This window comes from Ailuropoda melanoleuca, chromosome 2, assembly GCF_002007445.2.
Source record: "Ailuropoda melanoleuca isolate Jingjing chromosome 2, ASM200744v2, whole genome shotgun sequence".
In the NCBI taxonomy this organism is placed as follows: domain Eukaryota; kingdom Metazoa; phylum Chordata; class Mammalia; order Carnivora; family Ursidae; genus Ailuropoda; species Ailuropoda melanoleuca.
In genome coordinates this window covers 61191490-61216352 of record NC_048219.1, presented here as the reverse complement: position 1 = coordinate 61216352, position 24863 = coordinate 61191490, and the positions used below count along the sequence as shown (strand labels likewise).

Below are 24863 nucleotides of genomic sequence, written 5' to 3'. Positions count from 1 at the left end.
TTCTTGATGGCTTTGATATGAAGTGTGAATAAATGAATAAAGAAGATTGCTCCAAGGTTATTGAGCTGAACAACTAATGGAGAAAGGGAAGGTTGCAGATTTGTGTTTGGGAACCTTTTTAAAGTGAGAGAAGAGTGATCTTGAAAGAGGAGATAAAGAAAACTGGAATATTGTCCTTGATCTGTAGACTTTTGGGGAGAAATGTTTAAAGCCTCCCTCTGTGACTGTCAGTTTTGCTTAACACTTGTAGCTGTTTTCAATTTATAGTATTTTGTAGCCATTTTGTTGTGTGCAAAGGGGTTCATGAATACTATATCTTCTTGGTGAATTGTATACTTTATTTTATATAATATTCATTTTTAGCAGGTGTAGTGCTTTTTGCCTTAAATTCCATTAGATTGTTCTGATGATAGTTGTTATTATACTAACATTTGCTTAGTTTATCTTTATCATCTTATTTTTAGCCTCAACATTTCCTTTCCCTTTATAAACAACATATAGCATATTTCAAAACAAGAATGAATGCCTTTTTCTTAATTTATAAGCTTTTAATATTTATTGAGAAGACTGATGTGTTTGGACTTCTTTCTGCTTATTTTCTCTTTGCTGTCTTCTGTTGTTACATTTTATTTTAATTTAATCAATCAAATTTTCTTTACTTTTTAATTCTATAGGTTTGAAATTTATATGTTATTTCACTATTTTATTTGGTCATCCTTAACATTTTAGTACATTTTTAAAGAGATTTTCTTTGAATCAGTGTCCACTAGTCTAACCTCCCATGTTGAAATCTTTTGGGCTTTTAGTTTCCATATTATTACATACCATATAATGGTATATAATAATACAATAATCCTTTTTTAACAATTATCAAGTGTTAATACATTTAGTTGCCTTTTTCAGTGGTTTAATTGCTTACTAATGTTTACTGATTCTTTTTTTTTAAGATTTTATTTATTTATTTGACAGAGAGAGCACAAGCAGAGGGAGAGGAAGAAGCAGGCTCCCCGCAGGGTAGGGAGCCAGATGCGGGGCTTGATCCCAGGACCCTGGGATCATGACCTCAGCCAGAGGCAGTCGCTTAACAGACTGAGCCACCCAGGCACCCCTGTTTATTGATTCTTATGTCTTTCTTTTTATATATTCTTGTCTCTGTGCTGAAGAATTTCTCTATGAGTGAATGGTAACCTTTTGGAATCCTTGCTTGTCCAAAATATCTATATTTTGTTGTTATGCTTGAGTGGTACTTTAGCTAGTTATAGAATTCTGGGTTGAAAAGTATTTTCACATTTTTCACCATGATGCTGGCAAAAAATTGTAATACTGTGAGAAAATAGGCATTCTTACACATTGAAAGTAGATATGCATATTGTTAGAAATTTGGGGAATGATTTGGAAATGTGTATTAAACTAAAATACACAAGCAACTTTGAAAAATGTGTATCATTTAAATAACACTATAAGGCTATCTATATAAGGTTATTTATTGTAGCATATATATTATCTAATCCTATTTATATAAAGATAATCATAAAAACACGTACGTGTCATATGTTTGTATGAATAAGAAAAAGGAGTAGAAGGATACACCAGACTATTATTACATTGGTAACTGAAGTGGGAAACTTAGATGAGATAATTTATTCAGACAGATTTGATTTTAAAATATCATTTTTCCTCAAAAGTCTGAGATACTGTTGATGAAGAATTGTGTATTTTTTTTTTTAGGTAGTCTAGTTTTTATTTTGTTTTCTGGAAATGAGTAGAATTCTACCTTTTATTCTTAGAATTACAAAATTTCCCCCAGGACTTGTCAAGAGGCATGTTTTTTTCTTCAGCCACTGAGCACTGATTGGGCTCTATTAATCTAAAGGCTTCTATATTTCTGAGCTCTGGAATTTTTTCTATTGTATCCTCTTCTTTATTCCCCTGGATTTTTTTCCCCCCTGTAATTCCTACTTGCTATAATCTGTGGATTTAACTTTATGGGGTTTGTTTACTCCCTTTTTAAGAAGTCTTTGTTCTGTAAGAGTACCTCATTTCATCAGCTATATTCACTCTGTTTTTCACCTCACCTAGTGAGAGTTGTTTTGTTGTTATTATTGTTGCTGTGTAGTAATTTTTTATTACAAAATTGTCACCCTTTGCTCAGAGCATATTGTACTTCTTTTCTTAAAACACAGTAGGTTATAGAATTTGAGGATCTTAAGTATATTTACTTATTATTCTTCTAGTGACCTTATAATTTTGATAAACACTTAAATTTATATATTTCAGTCACTTGTATGAAATAATAAAAAAACACTTAATAATTTTAGCCATTTTCAGGACACAACTCTCCCCCACATTCTGCCTTTTGGAAAAACTTTTCTGAGATAGTAGGTGAGTGGTGAACTTAGAGACCCTGTGCCATTACACTTGAATATTTTATATTCTGTCTCTATATAAAATAATTTTAACACCAAACTTTGATGTTATTGCACCTTTGACTTAACACTCTAGACAGTGAAAAATCTGTTGCTTTTCTGATTCATATTTTTTAGTATAAAACCCATTTTTAATTTTTTTGTTTGTTTTATTTGGGATTGCCATCTCCATTCTTTCCAGTAGTCCTCATCTATGACTGTTCTAGGTGACGGTTTTATCCACCTTGGTATGTCTCTCTGTTCTGGTTCATCTGCTTTCATTTCATTGGCATTTTATGAGAGACAAAAATTAAATTCATGTCCTGATAGACCCTATGGAATCAGAAGCTCTTAAATCCTGAGTGGCCACTTCATGCGCTTTTTCCTTGGAGCACTTGGTCAAGCACATAATTCCCCTCTTTATTGCTTATTGAATATTGTTTTACTGAAGCCCTGCTTTATCCTTACAGGAGTGTTATTCTTATAGCCCCAGCAACTCCTAAGATGTTTCTTCTGAGCTTCTGCCCATTTATCCTTAGTAGTGGTTTTAAGGTACCAGGTTTCTCCTAGAATAAATTTCTGCTTGTAAGGGCCTCTTTCATCAGTAGGAGCAGTATACAAATTCAATGTCAACATAAATGAAACAAGTTAATGGCAAGGGTCATAGGGAATTAACATTTAATAAGTAATTACTAAATGTCAGGCCCTATGCTGCATGTATTATATTGTCTTGTTTAATCCTCACAGTCCTCTTATAGGTTTCATACTTTATTGATGAAGTAACTGAAATTCAAGAAAAGTTGGAGTAACTTTGCCCCAGGGTGGTGGAATTTGCAGAGCCATTTTTCAAACTCAGGCATGTCTGCCACCGAAGAATGATTCTTTTGGCTCAGTACAATATAAAATTTAACTAAAACCTCATTTTTCTGAGGCTTTTCTTATCCATGGTATTTTATAGGACCTTCTACTTCCTCTGAACCATAGAGAGTATAATCCATATTACTCACTGGGGACATAATTTATTGCCTTTTACTGATAGTTTTTTATACATATGTGTCCTATATATAGTCTTCCTTAGATAGCAGTACAGTAAAAAAAAAAAAAAAAAAAAAACTGCCAGCAATACCATTTGATTCATCTTAAAAATAATTAAAATTTTCCCTGAAGTAATCTCAATTTTAAATATGCTTTAGTCACCTTTTATAAAACAATAATATACTATTCATGATATTTTGGTGTTATGGATTTTGGATAAATTGGAAATCATGGGTTCTGTAAGTTTCTTATGGTTCAAAATTGCTACTCTTGACCTTGCCATCTTTCTCTCTTCGTATGAGTAAATTAGAAGGAAATTCTCTTAAATCACACTTGTTTGAATAGAGCTATGTACGTTTGATTATTAATAAGTACTTGCATTTTCTAAATATTAGATAGTGTTTTCTTTACCATTTTGGAGAAATTTTGTAATGATTTATATTCACAATAAATAAATGCCTTTGGTTTTATAAATGAACTCCAGAATCAAACATGTAATAAGGAAAACTTGTTAAATCAGAAAAAAGTCATGGCTGGTTTGTGATTTGCCATCACAAAAATATGTTCTTTTTTTTAAAGACATTGGTGCAAGAAGGTGTATCTTCTTGCATATTTTGTTTTAAGGAAAGCAGATTTCTTGTATTTGAATTTTTACCATCCTTAATGAAGATAATTTTATAGAATAATGATTACTTTGGAATATTTTTCTTAGAAGATAATTGTATTTGGGTGACTGATTTTAGAGAAAGGAAAAAAGGTAAGTTGAGTAAATGGTATCAGTAAGAGAGTTCACATTTAATGAAAATACTTTATTGGGGCGCCTGGGTGGCACAGCGGTCAAGCGTCTGCCTTAGGCTCAGGGCGTGATCCCGGCGTTATGGCATCGAGCCCCACATCAGGCTCCTCCTCTATGAGCCTGCTTCTTCCTCTCCCACTCCCTGCTTGTGTTCCCTCTCTCGCTGGCTGTCTCTATCTCTGTCAAATAAATAAATAAAATCTTCAAAAAAAAAAAAAAAGAAAAAGAAAGAAAGAAAGAAAGAAAGAAAGAAAGAAAGAAAGAAAGAAAGAAAGAAAGAAAGAAACTTTATAGAAAGTAAAACTTCTGGTTGTATTTCATTGTTCTAGTTCTCAGTGAGAGTGTCAAACTTTCCCATCTGTATATAAGTTAGAATTTACCTACCTGAGTTTAAAAGTACATAATACAGGGAAAAGGCTAAGTACTCATTACGATTATTACCAAGTTGCAGAATTTTTCTTTTTACAATCTTAGCCACTTTCAATAAAATTAAATTATAATTCAGTGAAAGAATTTATTCTCTTGACCTTATAATGTTCAAGTTTACTTCTCAGACCATAAACAGTTTTGTACTTCATAAATGTGACTAATATGTGATTATTAAATGAATTAATGGAATTTTTATAATAAGAGTTTTAACTATAAAATCTACAAAAGTTTTTTTTTTTAATGTACATACAGTTGAATATGTGAGGTTTCAAATTTGAAAGAGCAAAATTATTGAGTATTAGAAGGGAACATTTGTTATGTTTCAGGCAGTCTTTTGAGGCCAGATTATCTCTTCTACTGTTTTAAGGAATTTCTTCAAAGCCCAGTTGTTTGCATTTGCAGTAATGTTACAAACTTTGATGTGCATACTGTAATGAACCTTGGTCCTGTGGAATAAGATGTGGTTGGGGCAGAAGTTTCATCTGCAGCACTTTGAATATTATTAGCTTTTAAGTTCTTGAACAAATTCCTAGCCTTTCCTGAAAACCATTAGGCAAATAGACATCTAACACCGATGCTGATTTTGTACTTAAGAACCTCTTTTGGGGCGCGTGGGTAGCGCAGTCGTTAAGCGTCTTCCTTCGGCTCAGGGCGTGATCCCGGCGTTGCGGGATCGAGTCCCACATTGGGCTTCTCCGCTATGAGCCTGCTTCTTCCTCTCCCACTCCCCTCCTATGTTCCCTCTCTCGCTGGCTGTCTCTCTGTCACATAAATAAATAAAATCTTTAAAAAAAAAAAAAAGAACCTCTTTTGTCATATTTCCTTTTCTCTTGCTGATTATTGTCAGATGTATAGGCGCAGTAATTTCTTAATGGTGACATCTCTCCGTTCTTCACAGTTCTTTCATCTCTCAAGCAGTTCATTCCATATGCATATATAATGTTTATATTACCACTTTAGGTATTTTTTATTATCTCTGTTTTCACTTCTAATATAATTATGTTTGGTCTTCCTAGGACTTTAACACTTACATTTCTTTTGCATTTATTGGACACGATGGGTTAATGTTTATAAAATATCTCAAAACTAAGCACAAAGAGCAAACTCATCATAGACTGGAGAACACTAGAAGACCCAAAGTAAAATAACAATTAATAACAGTTAATACTGTGTTGGTGGAGGGCAGAGTTGACACACTACCTCTGGAGTGTGAAACTGACATATTTATGATTCATGTTAATTATACAATTGTGGTCAAAAGTTTGCTCTGTTTGAAAAACATATAAAGAGGTTATCACTCATTTTTTTTTTAAACCACATGAATTGTTCTTGATGGAGTCATGTGCGTATGTACATTATTTACCCTATCAAAGTCGTGATGATCATTTACCTTTTTTTCTTTAAGATTTTTTATTTATATGAGAGAGGGGCGAGGGGGAGCACAGAGGGAGAAACAGGCCACCTGCTGAGTTGGGGAGCCCGCCGCAAGGCTTGGTCCCAGGACCCTGAGATCATGACCTGAGCTGAAGTCAGATGTTTAACTGACTAAGCCACCCAGGTGCCCTGATGATCACTTAATCTTGTTCTGACTTTATGAAAGCATAAACAATGTGATAAGCTGTCATCCCATGCTGAATATGATTTAGCATTCTCCTTTGGTTGCAACTGTAATTTATTTCCTTGCCTCTTAAAATTACAAAGCTCTTCATTAGGAAATTAGCCTTTGATTAGTGAATATCCGTTTGTTTTTCGACTACTCTTCTCATTATTGTATAGTTTTGTCAGGTTGCTAAAGTTAGGCCTTTGTAGCTTCCCCACCACCTTTTGTCCTTCTTGTAGTTACCTGCTTCTTGAGATGTGTCAGATTATGTTAAGTATTTAGTATACTTGGCAGTAAGAATCACTTTGTGTTATTAGGTATTTATGATCTAGTATCTTACTATTTGTAACATTTTCCTATTAAATAATGAGGATAATTCATGGCATCAGGAACAAAACTATTCAACAAGTTCAGTGTAATTTGGTGGTAGGTGGTAAAATTACATAAAGATCATTAGTTTGTAATGGCAGTGCTGCATGCTGCTGGGAAGAAAGCATTATGTGCCCAGTGTATTCTTGCTTTATTTTTCTGTTCATTATTTGAAAACTCATTGACCATTTTTTTTTTGGTATTACCAAAAAAACTATTTATTTGAAAACTCATTGACCATTTTTTTTTCGGTATTACCATTAGAGAAAAACCTCTTCGTATGTAGTTTTCATGATTGCAGATAGTTCTGTGGCTTCAGTGTGTTAGTCATTTAGTGCCATATCATTGTTCAAGAATCAGCTTATCAACATATTATATTTTAACTAAAAAATTATTTCAAGTAATTATGAATTTACAGGGTCTTTTTAAAGTCCAGTAGTATAATTTTCACTTCCATTTTTAGCTCATTATTTCAAATAATGTTAAATGTTAATAATGTGATAACCAAAAATTTAACATATATAGTACATATCAGAGCAGATGTTAGAAATCATCTTATCTAATCACCAGTACCATATTACCTTCTACAGTGTTCCTGACAGTAGTGCAACCTGCTGAGCCATTCAGTTCACTGTTGTGTAAGACAGCCCTTTGCAATGTTGAGTGGTTCCTCTTTTTAGTTTATTTAATCTTGAGATGAAATCTATCTTTACAATTCAGACACATTGATCATATCATCTTTTATATGCCACACCTTCAAACATTTGAAGATTGTTAACTGTATTGGCTAATTGCTAGAGTAAGCATACCAAGTTTTCTCTTTATTTCATCATGTGGCATGCTGGATACCCATATGAATTTCTGTATTTTTTTAGTATTTTCTCTCAATGATATCCAGAGCAGGATACTGCCTGAATGATATGGTTATGTAGTATACTCTGTCTTCACTTGCTTTATATACTAGGTGAGTCTTGGGTATGTATTTGTACATTGTGTATAGTTTATATAGACTTAAATATCACAGTAATTGTAGATGTAGTATTTCAGTTAATTAAGATTTGTTTTGCAATTAGAATGACAGTTGTGAATGTTTTTCTCTTCTTGACCCAGTCTCATATATTACTAACAGAAGTTGTCATGTGTTCTCAAGGATAATTTAAATGAACATGGGGTTTGTGAAAATCTGACAGATCTTAACTGTAACTCAGCTAGTGGGCAACATTATAATTTATTTATAGCTGTGTAATATAGCTCTTAATGAGCTAATGTGGAATGAGGGCAAATTGTATTATATTTTTGTATGAAATTATACTACATGACAAAGGTTGGTATTATGTAATAAGCGCCCACAAAATATTAACCTACTCACAATAAATACAATTAATAATGTACATAAAAGAATGAAATTAAGCTAGTTTTCTATAAAAAAATTATTCATGAACAGAAAGTGGACAGCATAGATTCGATGACAGGAAGGTTGTATCTAATCTGAATTACTGAGTGACCTAGGAAGCTTGCTCAGAGGGATTACAGAATAATTATGTTAATATGCAATTATCACCTCATTTCTTCTGTAGTAACCTCAAGATGTAGTGTAGTGAGGGTGTTATAGCAAGTGCTGATAGTTTGCAAAAATACTGATGTTTGAAATTTCTAAGACAATAAGTCTAGCTTGAGGCATAAAAGTGATGATCTGTCATCTTGAAGACAGATCTGACCTTTGTACTGTTTTTTTTTAATGCCCACAGTATATAACTACAGGCAGTTATAGCTGTAGAACTCATTACGATTTTCAAGAAACCGAAATATGTTTTATGTAGATTTAAAGTTCCATTTGCAGCTTTTTATAAAGTGTGTGAATTTTTTTAAAGAACATTTTAAAATTCATTTAAAAGAAAAATTCTGTGGTTATATGATTACATGGAGGAGGACAGAGTAATAGTATCTAAGCATTTTATTAAAATATCCTAATTGGTTTAGCAAATTCACTGAAATTTAAGGAGTCCAAGCAATATAGCATTAGTTTTTGATTATTTTAATTTTTTAGTTTCCCTTTTTTGAATTTAATAAATAATGTCTACCTTCAAATATGTCCCCTACTTAGTTATATTAACATAAACTGGTATTGATGGTTCTGTTACATATATTTGACTACATAAAGATAGTTGGAAAAACTATTTGAAACAGTGTGAAATTAGCTTATGGGTTGAATGCTTTCTTGCTTATATGCTACATAACCATCCATGAATGTAGAGAAATAATTTTGATGTCAAAGTTTTAGATCCACTATTCATTGCAACCAATTTTGAAGGTTCAGTGTTCTGCATTATATCTCAGTGTAACAGCTATGAGTTTTGAATACTGTTAAGAAAAAAAAATGTATTTTTAACATTTTTTAGTTAAGATATACTCTGAAAATTAAACTAGGGAAAAAATTTTATTGTTGCTAAAATACTAGCTTATGGAGCCATTTCTTGTAGCATACTTTTTAACTGATGGGGTACATTTTTAATATTAATGTGCTAATAAATAATAAATAAAAAACTAAAAAGGAATAACCTCTATTTTTGAGTAGAGTTAATCATTAATTTGAGGGTAAGTAAGGTATATTTCCTTAGGTGTGAAGGAAAACTTTGTTAAAGACTTCATTTTATATTAACAATGTTTAATTTGATTTTGTGTTTTTCCTTCAGCAAGATGTGTTTTATAGATAAAAGGTATGTCATTTACATAGAAGATATGTCGTATACATATATTCTTTATATGTTTTTGAGCAAAACAATTTGGTATCTTTAGAATGTGAACTTTTGGAAGGCTCATATAAAGCCGTTCTGGTAATGAGAATGCAGTCTCCAAGCAGACATGATATTCTCATAGTTTGTCACCCTGCTGTTCAGGGGGTACCAATGAAGTTGCTTTAAATGGGAAGCGTCTGTTCCATCTCTGAACCTCTAACACCAGAACAGATGGGTGGAACATGGAACATAGAAGGTTTTACCTCTGAGGTGGTAACAGTGAAGCCACTCATTAACACTGAATTTACCACTTCGTTAGCAACATTGCTTCCTGTTGAGAAAAGCTAATATAGGCTTTCAAATTGACTGAGCATATATTTGTCTACCTCTGTGATTATAATAAATAGGAACACTAAGTGTCTTTCAGGCTAGTTTTTTAAAAATTCTATTGTCCATTTCAGATTTATGAGATTGTTCCTATTTGGACATTTTACTTTTTCTTTGTAATTTAGTGAGAAATGTCAGGAATGGGGAATAGTATAGCATCAAGGTTTGCTTTTCTTTTCATTGACATTTGCACACTCTTCTCTAACACATGTTTATGTGCTGCCCATTTTTAACTTCTGTGTATGTGATGTAGAGACTCCTGCTGGGTGCTGCATTAGCACCATTTTGGGGTGATATCATTGAATATGATCTTATTGGATGTCTATTTTTATTACTGTGGAAGTTTGCCAATCTCAAAACAATTTTGAGGCCTACAAGAGGCAGAAAAATTGTTGGTGTAAATAATAATGCCAAAGACAGATATTTGTAGTATTTATTTGTAATATTTGTTGTATTAAAGAACACATCTTGTGGAAAGAATAAGCTCATACTTACAAGTGCTTGTTCTAAATTGTGAAATAAGAAAGTAATTAGAAACAGTTATTCTTAACTGTTTATTCTTTAACTAGACTTAGTGTTTCACAGAGCATGTATTTGGTACCATAAAAGATATTAGAAATAATGAACTGTATTGACAATGTTCTAATTTCTAAATATCAGATTAAGTTCCTCCTGTCTTAAAATAGCATTACTTGTTATACAAATTAAAAATACTGTGAAGGAAAAATGGAAGATTTTATTCTTTAGTAGAGAGCAGGAACCTAGTCTATCTTGTTTACTGCTGGTATTCCTAATAAAGTAGTGCCTGACACATGGTAAGGGCTCAGTAAATATTTGGAGAATGAATAAACTGTACTTGCTACCATGTACAAAAGGAAAAGAAATATGGAACTTTATGCCAGCACTTAAGATAGTTCATACTTAGGGTTGCCAAATAGCAGATTCTTTAAATTGTACTTGAGGATTATTGAATGTTTTGAAGGCCCTGCTGTAACTGCTGAGTCAAGAAGTCAGAACCATGGGGTGCCTGGGTGGCACAGTGGTTGAGCGTCTGCCTTCGGCTCAGGGCGTGATCCCGGCGTTGTGGGATCGAGCCCCACATTGGGCTCCTCCGCTGTGAGCCTGCTTCTTCCTCTCCCACTCCCCCTGCTTGTGTTCCCTCTCTCGCTGACTGTCTCTATCTCTGTCAAATAAATAAATAAAATCTTTAAAAAAAAAAAAATCAGAACCATGATGGAATTTGCATTATTTGAATGGGGTGTCTACGTTTCATAGGAAGAAAACTATTTTTCCTCTTACATACTTGGGCTTTGATTTTGCACTTGTGTTTTTATTCATTCAACATGTTAGTACTTTATTCACCAAATACTGCCTAAGTACCTATGCCAAGCACTGTGTTAGGTTCTAGAGATAAGAGAGTGACCAGGTACAGTACCTGCCCTCAAAGAGCTTACATTCTTCCAAGGAGACAGGTAATTTCCCAGTATAATGTGGCCATTTCTAATGTTGCTGTTCCCTAGATGTTTTGTAGATATGCAATATGGGGTTTTTGTTGCTTAGCACAAAGAAAAAAATTAACCTTCGAGATACTTTTAAAGTCTTTCACATTTTTTAAAGTGTTTCTTCCTTCTTGGAAAATTGTTAGGATCTTGGTATAAACAGTGGAGTTACACTAACAAAAATGTGTGCTTTGAACTCTCCATACATTCTAATAGAATTTTTTCTTTCATGCAAATCTAAATTTTTTTTCTTCCATTTTCTAGACTAAATGTGTTAAATGGGCTTGCCAACAATATGGATGATTTGAAGATAAACACCGATATTACTGGTGCTAAAGAAGAACTCCTAGATAACAACAGTTTTATCTCAGACAAAGAGAGTGGAATTCATAAACCAAAAGATTGTCAAACATCATTTCAGAAAAATAATACGCTCACTCTGCCTGAAGAACTGTCAAAGGACAAATCTGAAAAAGCCTTAAGTGGAGGCCAGTCTACTCTATTTATACATGCTGGTGCTCCTGTTTCTAGTGAAAACTTCATCTTGCCTAAAGGAGCTGCTGTTAATGGACCAGTTTTACACTCCACCTTAGCTAAGACTTCCAGTATGAGTAAAGGCAGTGTTTCATTAACCACTGGACAACCTGTGGATCAGCCAACAACAGAATCTTGTTCGACTTTGAAGGTGGCACCTGATCTTCAACTATCCACACCGCAGAAAGCAAGTCAACATCAAGTTTTATTTTTGTTATCAGATGTAGCACATGCTAAAAATCCAGCCCATTCCATTAAAAAACTACCTACCTCTGCTTCCGTTGGTTGTGACATTCAGAATTCAGTAGGGAGTAGTAAAAAGTCAGATAGCACTTTAATAAATCAAGTAGAGGTGGGTGAGGATAGTGATGATTTATTGGTAAAAGATGATTGTGTTGATACATTGACAGGAATTTCCTCAGGTACAGATGAATTTAGGTCAGAAAATGATACAAACTGGGATCCCCAAAAAGAGTTCATTCAGTTTCTTATGACTAATGAAGACACAGTGGATAAAGCTCCAGTTCACTCTAAAGTAGGTCTAGAGAAAAAGAGAAAGCGAAAAATGGATGTAAGCAAAATTACTCGTTATACTGAAGATTGCTTTAGTGATTCTAATTGTATACCTAATAAGTCAAAAATGCTAGAGGTAGACTTTCTGGAACAGAATGAAGAACTACAAGCAATAGACTCACAGAAATATGCATTATCAAAAGTGAAGCCTGAATCAACTGATGAAGACTTGGAATCTGTGGATGCTTTTCAGCATCTGATTTATAACCCAGATAAGTGTGGCGACGACAGCTCACCCATTCATACTAGCACTTTTCTTTCAAATACCTTAAAAAAGAAATGTGAAGAAAGTGATTCCGAGTCACCTGCTACTTTCAGCACCGAAGAGCCATCATTCTACCCCTGTACAAAGTGCAATGTGAATTTTAGGGAGAAAAAGCACCTCCACAGGCATATGATGTATCATTTAGATGGGAATAGCCACTTCCGCCATCTTAATGTCCCAAGGCCATATGCTTGTAGAGAATGTGGACGGACATTTCGAGATCGTAACTCACTTCTAAAGCATATGATTATTCACCAAGAAAGAAGACAGAAGTTGATGGAGGAAATTCGTGAATTGAAAGAACTTCAGGATGAAGGAAGAAGTGCACGATTGCAGTGCCCTCAGTGTGTGTTTGGTACCAATTGCCCTAAAACATTTGTGCAACACGCTAAAACCCATGAAAAAGATAAAAGGTACTACTGTTGTGAGGAGTGTAACTTCATGGCAGTGACAGAAAATGAATTAGAATGCCATCGAGGCATTGCCCATGGAGCAGTGGTAAAATGCCCTATCGTCAGTTCTGAGGTAGCCCAGAGAAAAACGCAAAAAAAGACTTTCATGAAAGATTCTGTTATAGGATCATCCAAAAAATCAGCCACCTACATATGTAAGATGTGTCCTTTTACTACTTCAGCCAGAAGTATTTTAAAAAAACACATGGAGTACTTGCATTCATCATCATGCATCGATTCATTTGGTAGTCCTCTTGGACTTGATAAAAGAAAAAGTGACATTCTCGAAGAACCTATAGATATTGATAGCACTAAACCATTAATTAAACAGCAGTCAACCACATTTCCAAAGAACTCTGCTTTAAAACAAGATGTAAAGCGAACATTTGGATCATCTTCACAATCAAGTAATTTTTCCAAATTCCATAAGCGGCCACACAGAATACAAAAAGCTCGGAAAAGCATTGCCCAGTCAGGTGTAAATGTGTGCAATCAAAACAATTCTCACAAGACTGTTACGATTAAAAGCAGCACTGACCAAAAACCTAAGTATTTTCATCAAGCAGCAAAAGAAAAATCTAATGCCAAGGCAAATAGCAACTATTCATATAGACACAAATATGAAAACTACAGGATGATCAAAAAATCAGGTGAATCATATCCTCTACATTTCAAAAAAGAAGAAGCCAGTTCATTAAATTCTTTACATCTGTTTTCATCATCAAGTAATTCCCACAACAATAGTTTCATTTCAGACCCTCAAAACTCTGACACCAAAAGGCCAGAAAGCTTCAAAGAACACAGGCGTGTAGCTGTTAAGAGAGTAGTTAAGGAATCTAAGAAGGAAAGTTCTGTTGGAGGAGAAGACTTGGATAGCTATCCAGATTTCTTGCATAAAATGACTGTTGTTGTTTTACAAAAGCTTAATTCCGCTGAAAAGAAAGATAGCTATGAAACAGAAGATGAAAGTTCCTGGGATAATGTTGAGCTAGGTGACTACACTACACAGGCTATAGAAGATGAAACCTATAATGATATTAATCAAGAACATGTAAACTTATTCCCACTGTTTAAAAGCAAGGTGGAAGGTCAAGAGCCTGGAGAAAATGCTACCCTTAGTTATGATCAAAACGATGGCTTTTATTTTGAATATTATGAAGATGCTGGAACTAATAACTTTTTGCATGACATCCATGATCCTCAGCATTTAGAAAATGCAGAAACTTCGTTGTCAAAGCATAGTTCTGTTTTTCACTGGACTGATTTATCTCTTGAGAAGAAATCATGTCCTTACTGCCCAGCAACATTTGAAACAGGTGTTGGGTTGTCAAATCACGTCCGAGGACATCTTCACAGAGCTGGATTAAGCTATGAAGCCCGTCATGTTGTATCACCAGAACAAATAGCCACAAGTGACAAAATGCAACATTTCAAAAGAACTGGCACAGGGACACCTGTTAAGCGAGTTAGAAAAGGTAAGTTTCCATATAGCTTATTTGGGTTAATATGTCTCTATTCAAATTCAGAGGATTCAAAGGTTTTGTTCAAATTTGGTCTTTATTAGAAACACATGATTTTGTATTTCAGAGTTAATTGGCTTTAAGATCACTTTATAAAAGATTCTGATGTTACTCTTAAAAAATTTTTTTTAGCTATAGAGAAGTCTGAAACCACTTCTGAACACACTTGTCAGCTCTGTGGTGGTTGGTTTGATACTAAAATTGGATTATCAAATCATGTTAGAGGCCATTTGAAAAGACTTGGAAAGACCAAATGGGATGCTCACAAATCTCCAATCTGTGTTTTGAATGAGATGATGCAAAATGAAGAAAAATATGAAAAAATTTTGAAAGCATTGAACAGTCGTCGTATTATTCCCAGACCATTTGTAGCTCAAAAACTTGCATCAAGTGATGACTTTCTATCTCAAAATGTTATACCTCTTGAAGCATACCGTAATGGCCTAAAGACCGAAGCTTTATCAGTGTCTGCATCAGAAGAAGAAGGGCTGAGTTTCTTAAATGAATATGATGAAACAAAACCAGAACTGCCCAGTGGAAAAAAGAATCAGTCTCTTACACTGATAGAACTGCTTAAAAATAAAAGGATGGGAGAAGAACGAAATTCTCCTATTTCTCCTCAAAAAATTCATAATCAAACTGCAAGGAAGAGATTTGTTCAGAAATGTGTTCTTCCATTAAGTGAAGACAGTCCGTTGATGTATCAACCACAAAGGATGGATTTGACTATGCACTCAGGTAAGAGGATGTCTATGACTGTCGTATAGAATTTAAACACAATTTAATTATGCTTACCTGTATGGAATATTTGTAGAAAATAATTTCTTAGAATCTTTTTACTTAAGCTGCTTTTTTTGCAGAGCAGAGATTGGTTATACTGTCATTTCTATATAAATCATCAGTTGATGCTCATCAACACTGAATTCTCTGTGCCTCATTTCTTGGTCAGAATGTAAGGTGAGAAAAAAAACAAACAAAAAGCTGATCTGTAAAAATAAAATATGCTATGGCTGGGGGTTGGTTCTATGGATGGGAGGTTGACATTGTTCAAAAGCGTAGCGTTACTGAAATGGCGTACCTGTCCTATATTTGCCAGTGCTCCAAGGTGATAATGTTTTCAAGATACAGCTGATGGTTTTCCTTCTGCTTAGGTCAAACGAATAAACAAACAAACAAAAAATAGACTCTTTAAACTGAATGGATTGGTGTCTGTTGTGTGTTGTGATTAACCCAAAGAAACTTCTCCCTCTCCAATTCCTCATTGTATTGTGGGATAGTTTGGTTTTGGAGAACTGTTGTGAGTATAAAACCTTTGTTTGGGGTTTTAGATTTTATAATGGTGGTCTAAAGGAACAGAACAGATGGTTTAGGTTAGTGCTTCTGCACCAATAGATTTTCCTTTTCAAAAGAATAGTTTGTGTGTGCCATCAAATGATATAGCACATAAAATAGCCAAACTGTATTTGTTATTGCTAAGTCTGGCTTATACTTCTACACTAGAAAAATTTTAAGTGTCTTTGTAGGTTTCTTTTGGTGGTTAAGAATGTTGAAGATGATCTTAGATGGTCTCATAATTTAGCTCTGAGTTGAATGTATCTAAGGTAAAAGTAACTGGTCAGTGGATTAATAATGAATGAAATTACGGTATTGTTGATTTGTTTACTTTGGTCGACATTGGGAAAGCAGAGATATTTGTATGCAGTTTTGACTTAAGGAAAGATTACCTTGTGTTGTAAATGGTCTGAAAAAATATCTTGATGGGTTTCTGGTTAATAGAGTTCTTTTGTTTGTATTAAGAGAGTCTTTCAAAGTCAAATCTTCAACGTTTTTGAGAAGGATAAAATGTAATAAGAAAGGTGTGTTAGCTGTGTTGACTAAGGTGTAGTACACTTGAGAGATGGAAAGTGTATTTGTGGCTGATTTTCATAGTTGAAGAGACCAACTGAAAGGAGTTGGGGGAGTGAGGATTGGCCTTTGGAAGTTAGGAGTTTCTTATTGTTTCATCGTGTTTTCTTTCCTGTGTGACTAAGATGTTAGCTTGTTGATCATTTATTTAGCACAAAGATTTTAGCAAAAAACTTCAAATAATTAACTTTCATTATTGATTGCGCATTCAGAGTAATGAACATAAAATGCCCTGAATTAAATGTTGTGTCTAACAGCTGCTCAGTGGTGTGTTTTACCACCTTTTCTCCCAGCCTTCATCAGAAAGCCTAATTTAGTATTGAGCCTTTTACGGTTTTGTGGTTAAAACACTTTAATTACCACTTTGTCAACTAGACTTTTTAATTCTTTTTATTGGTAATGTTGTAAGCATTGAAACTTCTCAACTGAACTGTGCTCTTCAAACCACAGGATTGTATTTTAGGTTTAGGTAAAGATCTGCGTAACACAGAAATCTGCAAGAAAGTGATAATAGGTGTTAAATCCAGAGGAGCTCAGAGGTTCAAGGCACTCGTCTTCCACATTTCCAAAGAGCATGGGTTGGCTCTAAATACTAACAACAAACTAATAATAGTTAACTTAATTCCCCCTCCTTATTTTAAGTTAAGCTAATTCAATGAACGTTTTTTAAACCATCCTTATTGTGGTACTTTTCTTCACGCTTTTAGCTAAGAAAATTTCACTTTTTGAAGTGAGAACTGGATTATAGTTTTCTTTTGAATGATAGGTATGCCTGTGAAGCTTAGAACATGTGTGCATTGCAATACGACGTTTACAAGTGCTGTTAGCCTGTCCAACCACTTACGCGCTTATGCACGAAAGAAGAGTGCTGGACTTTTGACTGGTACAGGTATGTTTGAACAGATAACACAGCAAGTCTGCTTGGTACAGTACACTTTTTTTCTCACCAGACTGGTGCTAGTTCAGATGATATTTATAGCTTTCTTTGGTAAGCACAGTTGAGACTGAATATACATTAAATTTCAGCAACTTGTAAACTGTTAGATATAATTTTAAGCAAGTTTCTTTTTCATTTGGCTCTTACTGACTTGATTTGGGGGAAAAAAACCAATAGAGGTGTGGAACTTTTGAGTCTACATAATTCCCATTGATTTTTAAATTATCCTATTTTTGATTTTTAAATTTATTTTTGTTAGTGGATTCCAGTAAGGCACCTCTCTTTGGTAAAAAAAGATTGTAGTTCTAGCTTAAGGAAATGCTTTATTAGGAAAGGAAATTATTGTGAAATTTTAAATACGTAGCTTGATTAGAAAACTAAGCAAAACTAAGGAATTTTCATTAGTTTATAGATTAGATCTTTAAAGGGACAAGCCTTAATAATGGCCCATGTTGACAACTGAATAGATTTTTCTTTTAATGCTCCTAAACTATGTTTAGGATTAATAAATACAGCCAAGCACATAAATGTTAGCATGCACATTTCTGTGTTATTTTTGGTTGGTTAGCCCAGCCTTGCAGATACCTCTTCATATTGCTAGCCTGTGAAAAATTCATTAGCTTACTCACATGTAATACTGCTTATTACCCTACCAAATGCCTTGCTCTTTTCATTTGTAGCCTTTCAAGCTACCCTGCTTTAGCAAATCCCATTTCTCTCACGTCTTAAAGTATACCCTCTTTTCTTAATCTATCCACATAAATCCTCTTGCCTAAAATTCTCCTTCCAATCTTTTTATTTCTCTTACTCTTTTAGATCACTGCCTTCTGCTTTCTTCTAGTTGTTGTTTTCCCAACTTTTTTGTTCTTCCTCATGTCTTTCTATGGCTTACATCCAATATGTTCTTGCTACCAAAGAAACACTTGTATTCATACTAATCTTTCTTTCTTCTGCTTCTTTGCTTTATCCTTTGACTTGATACACAAATGACCAGGGATGACCGTTGACTATATTAAAAGTAGAATAGAGTGAGTTTTACTTTACTGAATTAGTAACCTCTTACTGCGAGGTTTAGTTTTTATGTTGTTATTCCTACCTTCTTCAGGCTTGGAAGGTGATTGCTAACATTAAAATCAGGGAGGCAGTGAAAATAAAAGACTATAGAAACAGAAATTCATCATTGTTACCATAATCACTAACTTTTATTAAACACTGTGTCAGGCACTGTGCTGTGCATATCATTTAACTTCACAACCACTGTATAAGTTGTAGGTACAATAAATCTCTCAATTTCACAGGACGCTGGGGCTTAGAGAACTTAATCAAGTTACCCAAACTTATGTAGTTATTAATAGCAAAGTTGAAAAATAAGCCTGTCTTATCCTAGACCTATGTTTGTAATCGTTATTGTCTGCCACATACAGAACACAAGCAATTGGAAATCCTAAAATGAAGCTCACTTTAAGTTGGGGAGCATTCTGGTGAAGACTGAATAAATAAGAGTCTTACAAAGAACAGGGACCCAAGAAGAGGCCTGGATTAGATTTTAGAGGACTTTAAAAATGTTTCAGTCTGACATATCAAACAGATAATTGCAAATACTCAATGAGGCACATCTCTCCAGTACCGATTTTGTAGGCCATTAAAAAATGGTTTTGCTTCATCTGAAAATCTTTCAAAACATAGGATTAATTATTTAAAAATAACTGATCGTAACCCTCCACTGACCAAGGGTGCATTCTAATGAATACTTTATTATCTAAAAAATGTCATTATTAAAGAGAAAAGTAATACAGGATGAATGGGGATACATTTCTTATGGCATTAAGAAAAAAAAGAGGATATTACTTTTTAAATACCTTCAATACTAACCAAAATGTCAGAAGTGTTAGAAAATATAAGTTGTGTGTTTGGTAGTCCTAAGGCAAAGAGAAAGGAAATGAAAAGCTGAAGAAAGTCTAAGGTGGTGTTTTCCACAGCCCATACCCACTTTTAAGAAAAATAAAAAATTCATGCACCTTTTTCTTAGAAATTCTGAAACTTCCCCGATTTTTGAAAGCTTTTTGACCAGTAGAGTTACACAGAAGATGTCTTTGCTGCTTACTTATGCCAACTATAAAGGTTTTTTTTTTATCAGCTTTATTAATATTTTTCATTTTCCAAATGGAACATTTTGTATTATATTTATAAACTCCAGTTGCCAGTTTCAGTGGTGTAAGTCAGTGGTCCCAACCTGTAGTTTCTGGAGGGTTCCACTGGATTATTATAAGGGAGTCATCAATGCGTGTGAGTAACAAGAATTATTTTTCAAGAATATATAGATGTTATTTTGATGAAAGAAATAAAAAATCGTTTTTAAAAAACCTTATCTTAATTGAAGTAGATCACAAAACTGGAACAGTATAAGGGGAAAATAGGTAGGACTAAAGCCTCCATAAGAATGTCTGGTACCCAATTCAAGAAGTCTTCATTAATGTGGATTTTATTTATGTGGCCTCCTCTTGAAGAAGCAGCTTAGGTATCCCTAGAGTAAATGCTAAAAGTCTGCATGGCTACCTAGGATAGAATAAACCCCCAAGCCTTCTCTTAGAAGACACCAGCTCCTGGCCTCTTCTGTGGGAATTAGCAGTCTTTTGAGGGAGGTAAATATTCTAGCTAGCCTCAGTAGACCAAAAAGAATGCTTCTCTGCTTCCCTAAATAGCAATTTACTTGATGACTCACATAATTCTAATGTGATAGTTCTCAGTCTTTTTTGGGTCTTTTGATCTCTTTGAGAATTTTATGAAAGCTGTGGGCCCCATACCAGAAACATGTACTTATTCATCCACAGATAAAAAATTTCCTATATATAGGTTTTATATCCCTTGAAGGTTATCATCTGTAGACCCTTCTCCCTCTGGCAGGAAGCTGAGAAAGTAGAGATGACAAAATAAAAATGAAGTAGAAAGAACACAGAACTAGGAATCAGGAGCCCTAAGAAATCTTTTTTTTTTTTTGGTAAGAGTTAGAAAATGCTTAAAATACCAAAATTTGTAACATCAAAACTAATTTATGTGGTCACAAATATAAATTAAAATCTAATATGCTTCATTATTTTAGTGAAAGGACATGATGAATAATGAAGTAGGAAAGCTTGGAATTAATAACATGGAAGGGTAGCCATACTTGGGACAGAGTTAAATTATCAAAAAAGAATAGACTTCATTTTGCCCATAACTGATCCAATTTATAATCCATTGGGCAGGTTCAAATAATTGTTTAATAATTTCCATGTGCCTTCGATTGTGGATAATAATTTATGAAGTGTTTTGTTTGTTTTTTTTTACCTTTTTTAAAAATGCATTTTTTTCTAAAGAGACTAGTGCCAAAGGTTCACTTTATATCATATATTGTAAATTCAAGGCATACTTCTAAATAGGAATTTATTACAGTTAACATAGACCACACTATTGGTGGACTTCTTTTTCAGGTTTTGTTCTCTTTAGATAAACTGCTCATACAAATTTTTTCCTGATTAATTCTTTATACACTCTAATGAGAACATTATATAATTTTCATTAAAAATCAGAAATCTTATGTAGTTCATATTAAATGCTTTTGGACTTTTAATTTTACTATTGACTTTTTTATGTTTAATATTTAAATTAAATGATACTCTTTTTATACTGGCAGTATTAAAAACACAGCATTACCAAGTTATTAATAGAGTGTACACACTGGATAGCCCTGTTGTCCCAACCGAGTAATAGAAAAGTGCCTCTTTAATAAGTGTCCTGGATTGGACAATAAATTGTATGGTCACCTTGGTTATTAAAGTTTCTAAAATATTTAAAAATTATTTAAGGCAGAGTATATTCTATTAACTTAATCTGCAGTGAGGAACTGAAAAAGAAAAATATTTTGAGGTCAAAATAAGAGTGAATTCCAGCAGGTAAAGAAAAGGAAATAATTAAGGTCTGAGTAGGTTGTTGTGAAAGGAAATATATCAGTCAGATGAATGCATGTTTGCACTATGCTTCCCTGTGGTACAGAGCCTTGTTTTCTCTTGGAAAGAAGAAAGAGTAGCAGTGTTGTTCAGCATTTTTATTGGAGCTCCATTTTACATCTTGACCTGTATACAAACTCACTTTTGTTCACTCATTACTCACCTGAATTGAATGTGATGTACTCTAATATTTATATTTTATTCTTTTTCATTAAAAATGATGTTAGTCATAACCCAGTAAATTGATTTACTACCTACTAAGAAGTTAGTACTCACAGATTGAAAACACTCCCCTTTAGTGACTTTTTCTCTTAAGGACTAATGCTGACCAGAATTAACAATAGTAATGTTTCAGAAATTATAATACTTCTTCTCTGGCAGCAAGTAAATTTTCTTTACTCATTGTATTCAAATGTTTATCTGTAGATCATATTTTTTTAATAAAATGCTGGCCTCCAATATTTAAAATAAATTGGAGATTTCTAGTTACTTAAAATTAATGCAAGAAAAGCCTTTTTTTTTTTTTTTTAAGGGGTGGGGCAGAGGGAAAGGGAGAGAGAGCATCTGAAGCACACTCCACACGACAAGCGCAGAGCCCAACACAGGGATTGATCTCACAAACCTGAGATCATGACCTGAGCCGAAATCAAGAGTGGGAAGCTTAACTGACTCAGCCACCCAGGTGCCCCCCAAAACATTTTTATATGCAAATATATTTGGGGGAAGGGCTTCATTTCATTACCTTCAGAACACTTCCATGACAACATTTCTTAGAAGTAAAGCAGGATTATTGCTATTCTACACCAGCAGACTCACACCATCATAATTAATAAATAACTTCCAATGAGATAAAGAGAACTTAAAAATTGGTATTAGAGAGTCTTTCAGTCAATACCACCAGTGCAATATATCTGCTTTCCTTTTTTTTAGGGAAGTCAGTGTTTTATTTTTCATACCATCTAATTTTAAATGGAATAGTAGATTGTGTGTTATTATTTAATAGGGTCTTTTGCCTGTTTTCAGCTTTAATGATATAATTGGCCGTAGAGGCCTGCAACAATAAGTGCTAATGAATGTGTAACATAGTACCAGGTGCTGAGTGCGTGGATAAGCCACCAGAAAAGTAATTCTTACGGTGTGGAAAGTGCTATAGGAGCACTTTTCTCCTGTGGTGGAAAGAAAAAGTAGTATTGTGAAAGCTTCTCAAGATACATTAAATTATTTGTCTTTTCATGAGTGTCTCTGCAGTGTCTTTTAAAACACTATTATAATATTGCATCTTGAGGAAATTGCATGCTTTTATAGTGATTCATTCAGCCTGAAAGAGTACAAATAGAACATTTTTATCTTATGATTAAACTTTAAAGGAGCAAACTAGCTTTTAGTTAAAGCAGATACCTTGATAATTACTCTAGACTAGGCTATATGGAGGATGCATGAGAAGTATGAAATATGTCCTTGTCATCAAAGAACTTAGGAAAACATTATTGGCAACACATATAATACTATCAAAATTAGAGGACTGTGCAAGATAGTATACGAGTAAATGGAAGTAAAGTATAAGTGTTGTAGGAGCTAAAGGTGTTTATTTTAGTCTAGGCCTTTTGAGGGGAGCTGAGAATTAAGTTGGGTTCTTTTTTCCTGTTGCTCTTACAATTTGTCTCATTATTAAATAGAGCCTCAAAAAGAAGGAAAAAGGAAAAGTAAGAGTAGTTCATGCTCCTGTGTTTCTTGTCATTATGTTTAAAATAAGAGGGAAAAATAAAACTGGTAGTCAAAATTTTCATTGCTTCAACAAAAGTTTTTGTTATTTTATCGTGTACCAGGACAGTGCTAGCTCTGAGGCCATAAAGACCCTGCACTTCCCCTGCATAAACATACTCATGATTCTGTGGGATAAGTACTAGTGTGTTAATATGGAAAAGTTTAAGCTAAACCCTAAACCTGAAGGTTGAGTAGTTTCAGGAAGAAGAGATGAAGTAGAACATTCTAGGTAGAGAGAAGGGCATAGTTTAGGCACAAAGGGATGAAATTTTGAGTTCAGGAGGTACTGGAAGATTGAATTGCAGGTATTTGGGAAGACGGTAATGCCAGAAAGGTGGGGTTGAGGCTTTGAATGCTTGCTTAAAAATTTAGGAAATCATGGAAGAATTTTTTAAAATAAGGGAATAATGTGGTCAAACTTGTATTTTAAAAAGCTATTCCTGATAAAATGAAAGATGTCTTTCTGTATTTTCTTGGCTATAACTTATCTCTGTAGTATTGTTCTTCATTAAAAGTGCATATCTGTATGTATTTATCTGCACAATAATGTGTCATCATTTAGCATTAGTACAACAATAAATTGTTCAAATTGAATAAATTTTCCAGGTAATCGAAGACTAGTGTCACACCCGATTTTATCCTAACCATTTTGATGATAATGTTTCTAAGATGTTGTTCTTATTTCTGCCTTGTGAAATAAGAGTCACCCTTTTAATCATTTGTTAATTAAGAGTCACCTTTATGGATAGTGTTTTATTATGCCAGCAAGAAGTGGCCTATTTGCCCACAATATTAAAAATTGATTGGCTGATCTATTCACTAATTAAACAAGCAGTTTTTTTCAGTTCCTGCTTGGTTTATGCATTGTGCTAAGTACTACAGAGATAAATTGGATCTTATAGTAGAAGCACATAGTACATAACTGTAATACCAGACAAATTGTAAGTGCCATTGGAGAGGTACGCCTCTCCTCATGAAATACTGGAAGTTCAGAGGAAGAGGAAGGTGCTTCAGCTGGACCGGGACCCAGCAAGGCTTTTGGAAGTAACATTTGATTTGGACCCTGAAGATAGCTAATTGAAGCGGAAATAGGGATTTGGGGTAGGGAAGAAACATATCTGTAGGATGGAGCAACTTGGGACAGTGGGAAGTTTATTGAAAATACAAGGAAGTAGGAGGTAGAGGTGGACAGGTAAAGGATACGGAATGCTAATCTATGATGATAGAATTAACTTTGTAGTGAGCAGCAAATGAAGTTTTGTTTGTTTTCTTAAGAATTTGAGAAAAGTTAAAGGATTTGCTGGGGAGGTGGAGAAATTGTAGGCAAGGCATTTTAGGAGGACTGAACCAGGGCAATAACAATATGAATGTAAAGGAAAGATAATAGATGTACAGGTAATGCTATGGAAGTAAAATAAGTAGAACTTGGCCTATTAATTAAAGGTAGAAGAATAAGAGGACAGAGATAGAGATGACTCAGGTTTTAAATCTTGTTACCAGGAGGATGGTTATACCAGTCAATATAGTTAATGAATCATGGTGTTTCTGAGCAAAGGGTAGACTTCATTACTTATCCAGCAACACATTGTCATCTAGCTATTCACTGTAACAAAGCAAATTTTTTGAATCAGTAAATTTGTGTTGAGAGTGGAACCCCGAAGAGTTTTGTACC

The 24863-nt window shown here is 34.0% G+C and overlaps 1 protein-coding gene across 15 annotated transcripts in view; it reads left to right on the top strand.

The window, feature by feature from the left end:
- Positions 1 to 24863, top strand: part of ZNF644 (zinc finger protein 644) — a 122497-nt gene that overhangs the window by 63733 nt on the left and 33901 nt on the right. For 7 of the 15 annotated variants that reach the window (XM_034653858.1, XM_034653859.1, XM_034653863.1 and 4 more), the window contains 3 exons: positions 11520 to 14554; positions 14732 to 15337; positions 17271 to 17393. The exons of 4 other annotated variants lie outside the window; for them this stretch is intronic. In XM_034653858.1, coding sequence (XP_034509749.1) covers positions 11520 to 14554; positions 14732 to 15337; positions 17271 to 17393 — 3764 coding nt within the window. Of the gene's footprint in view, positions 1 to 9316; positions 9352 to 11519; positions 14555 to 14731; positions 15338 to 17270; positions 17394 to 24863 lie in introns of those variants that run through there. 4 more of the 15 variants (XR_004623302.1, XM_019808589.2, XR_004623303.1 and 1 more) reach the window with 2 other exon arrangements.